The 3828-nt window shown below is 54.4% G+C and overlaps 1 protein-coding gene across 1 annotated transcript; it reads left to right on the forward strand.

Annotated features, from left to right (window-relative positions):
* The first annotated feature begins 245 nt into the window (after positions 1–245).
* Positions 246–2865, forward strand: KCNJ4 (potassium inwardly rectifying channel subfamily J member 4). The gene is made up of 2 exons (XM_009481381.2): positions 246–283; positions 1536–2865. The coding sequence occupies exons 1-2, from the start codon at positions 246–248 to the stop codon at positions 2863–2865; spliced, it is 1368 nt and encodes a 455-aa protein (XP_009479656.1).
* The last annotated feature ends 963 nt before the right edge of the window (positions 2866–3828 follow it).

Genomic DNA, 3828 nt, shown 5'->3' on the forward strand with positions numbered 1-3828 from the left:
CCCCTTCTGAGCAAAAGGCTGGGAGCCCTGCACCCCCTGCTCTGGGACTGGGATGGGTGCTGTCAGCGGAGGCTCTGACTGGGTTTTGCTTCATCCTTCTCTGCAAGGCACGTGCCCAGGAGCAACCGCAATGGCAGCACAGGCTCCAGCTTGCCGGAGGTGAAACCCGGAGCAGCCCGGTCCCATGTGAGTGCTGCTGTATGAGATCCCGCACCCCCCCAGCTCCTGCAGCCCCCTGACACCTGATGATACAGCGAGCCATGGGCAGCATCCGAGTCAACCGGTAAGTAACCCCCTTCTCAAGGACTGCTTCTGCCCACAGTGGCCTGGTCCTCTTCATCTGGCCCCTCAGGCCCTACCTTCAGCCTGCCTTTTGGTATATTCTTCTCAAATCATCTGTCAGAGGCTTTCCTGCTCCAAGGTATGGCTCTTCTCTCCTTCTCCAATCCAAGACATGCCATACATGGGGGCAGTGCTCAGAGGAGGAGTCCTACCGGGGAGAAGCAAAGCGCTGCATGGTGCTGGACCAGAAATTACATATTCCAGCAGTGCTGCAGAAGCCCTCTGTCCCCAGGAATCACAACTCCAGCCATGCATGCTTCCCCTGCTCCCTCTTCCCACGAAAGGAGGACGAGGGTCACGGAGCCCATGCTGGAGGGCTCCAGCTGGCATGTCAACACTATGGGGTGGGAGGGATGCACTGCCAGCCCGACAGATCCTGGAAAACCATGGCTCGGAGGTCACGAGGGCAGAGTGGTCTTTGTGAGTCTGTGCACTCCCTTGATTTCCTCAGTGGTCAGAGCATCTTCTGCCATCATGTCTTTAAGGAGTCTCTGCAACTGTAGACCCAGCAGCACACAAGGGGCAGCGGTGGTGCCGCCTGCAAGGGAGGGGAGTCATAGGGGCAAACATCTCCCAGAAAGTGTGTGGGGAGCTTCTCCCAGGGAAATCTGCCAGCACTTGGCTGTTGATCTCCAAATTACACCTTTGGCTTCGGATGCGGGATGCTGGGAGCCATGCGCGTTGCTGTGGCAACAGAATTGTCCTGAGCTCAGGAAGTGTATAAACATTGTCACCGACGCACCATGAAATCAGTGAGGAGAGCGGAGGAGAAAATAGAAACTCATGGCCTTATATAATGTCAGGGCCAAAATGTGGCCAGACTGCAGGCACTTGCTCCCAGGCTTCCTGGCTGTCCCAGCTGCCTTCAGGTTTTGAAGCCTTGGGTCCCTCCTCACCACAAAGGCTGGAAGGAAGCACAGTGCTACAAGCTTCTCCTGTTTTGCTGCCCTGTCAGGACTTTGCTAGATACAACCTCCTGGCAGCAAGACTCAGCAAATATTGCAGCTGAGCTCCACCAATCTGGTCAGTGTGGCACCACAGTGCAATAACCAGGGAAGCATGCTGTTGTAAACTTCAATGCCATGCTGACATAGCCCTGTGAGCCACCCATGTGTCTCCCACCCTTGCTGTCTCAGTGGTTGTTGTTGTTCTTCATGTATTTTTGCTGGAAACATCTGCTTCTTCTCTTCCAGGTATAGCATCGTCTCGACTGAAGAGGATGGACACAAGGTCTCCGCACTAGGCAGCATGAATGGGCACAGCCGGAACGGGAAGGGCCATGCCCCCCGGCGGAAGCACCGCAACCGCTTTGTGAAGAAGAATGGCCAGTGCAATGTCTACTTTGCCAACCTGAGCAACAAGTCTCAGCGCTACATGGCCGACATCTTCACCACCTGTGTGGACACGCGCTGGCGGTACATGCTTATGATCTTCTCTGCCACCTTCCTGGTCTCCTGGCTCTTCTTTGGCTTCCTCTTCTGGTGTATCGCTTTCTTCCATGGCGACCTCAATGCACCGGCAGTGGGAGGTGGTCCCTCTCTCCTCAAGCCCTGCATCATGCACGTGAACAGCTTCCTAGGGGCTTTTCTTTTCTCAGTGGAGACACAGACAACCATTGGGTACGGCTTCCGCTGTGTGACTGAGGAGTGCCCGCTGGCCATCATGGCAGTTGTGGTCCAGTCCATTGTAGGCTGCGTTATTGACTCCTTCATGATTGGCACCATCATGGCCAAGATGGCGAGGCCCAAGAAGCGGGCCCAGACCCTCCTCTTCAGTCACCATGCGGTCATCTCTGTGCGGGATGGCAAACTGTGCCTCATGTGGCGGGTGGGCAACCTGAGGAGGAGCCACATTGTAGAGGCCCATGTCCGAGCCCAGCTCATCAAACCCTACATGACAGAGGAAGGGGAATACCTCCCCCTGGACCAGCGGGACCTCAATGTGGGCTATGATGTGGGCCTTGATCGTATATTTTTGGTCTCACCCATTATTATCGTTCATGAGATTGATGAGGAGAGCCCGCTCTATGGGATTGGCAAGGAGGAGCTGGAGACGGAGAACTTTGAGATTGTTGTTATCCTGGAGGGGATGGTGGAAGCCACAGCCATGACCACACAGGCACGAAGCTCTTACCTCGCTAGTGAAATCCTTTGGGGTCACCGTTTTGAACCAGTTGTGTTTGAGGAGAAGAACCACTACAAAGTGGATTATTCGCGCTTTCACAAGACCTATGAGGTAGCCGGCACGCCTTGCTGCTCAGCCCGGGAGCTGCAAGAAAGCAAGATGACTATCCTACCTTCTCCCCCACCTCCCAGTGCCTTCTGTTATGAGAATGAGCTGGCTCTTGTCAGTCAAGATGAAGATGAAGACGATGACGAAGTGGGTGTGGTGTTAGGGGGCAGCACTAAAGAAGAGGGGGGCGTCATCCAGATGATGGATTTTGGAAGCCACCTGGACCTTGAGCGGCTCCAGGCAACTCTGCCCCTAGATACAATCTCATACCGCAGGGAGTCAGCCATCTAACTCCTCCAGCCTCCCCATTCCACACCCGTTGCCCATCATCTCCTCCTCCGTTCTGCACCTGTATGTAGCTGGATAAGTCCCTTGCCCACCAAAAAATGCCTCCTGTGACTGTCTCTCAGCCCCTGAGTACATCAAGGCCTGGAGCTGCTCTGATATACTCCTTTTCCCGTGAAGTCATACTGCCTGGAAGAGGAGTGAGGATACACTACTCTTCCCATGTGTGCAGCTTGTGGTAGGACCCCTTTCCTACCCAGAGACAGGAGAGCAGCACACCTGGTTTCTCACCTCTGGAGAGGCGACAGGAGTCCCTGCCCTCAATGGACGGACCAGGACCCGCAGCAAGTGTTTCTGCTGCTGAGGCAACAGCAGACTTTCTGTCCCCTCTTGACGTGGGTAGGCCCCATGGCTGTCAAGAGTCATGACCGTCACTAGGAGAGGAGCGATACCTAAGCACTGACCAGATGAGGATGGACGGGAGAGTTCAGGACTCCTGGAGGGAGTGGGGAAGGATGTCAAGGGAGGGGTTTACTTGCATGTTTATTGCCTGTTGCACATGACTCTTTCTTTGTATATAAAACAGAACGAGAACTGAAATCCATATTCTTCCACTGCAAATGCCAAGCTAGGAGACAAGGACGCTCTATGTAGCCTACTCTGCACTCTCCTTGGCTTTTGGCATCTGTCACCTCCAGAAGCAGCTCGGCTCCATGGACTCAGACACAGTTCTCCCAGTCCTCTTGAAAAACACGTCCTGCTCCTCTCCTGAGACACCTGGCAGAGGAGGCAGGGCCCTGTGCTTGCACACTCAGACTGCTCCCTGGCACAGCGTGGCCGGGATGACAGACAAGTGACCTGACTGGACAGCAGACCCTCGACTTGCTCCTTTCACTTCCTCCGTTCTTCTCCCTGCTGCCATCAGCTGTAAAACTGAATTTGTAACTATTTATTTTTAATAAAGTCTAA

Source organism: Pelecanus crispus, chromosome 1 (assembly GCF_030463565.1).
Source record: "Pelecanus crispus isolate bPelCri1 chromosome 1, bPelCri1.pri, whole genome shotgun sequence".
Classification (NCBI taxonomy): domain Eukaryota; kingdom Metazoa; phylum Chordata; class Aves; order Pelecaniformes; family Pelecanidae; genus Pelecanus; species Pelecanus crispus.

What these genes read in the sequence shown, in the direction of transcription:
- KCNJ4 (XM_009481381.2), top strand. Translation starts at nt 246, where the DNA reads ATGATACAGCGAGCCATGGGCAGCATCCGAGTCAACCG. An exon ending in GGCAGCATCCGAGTCAACCG is followed by an intron (nt 284 to 1,535) that starts GTAAGTAACCCC and finishes CTTCTCTTCCAG; the next exon opens with GTATAGCATCGTCTCGACTG.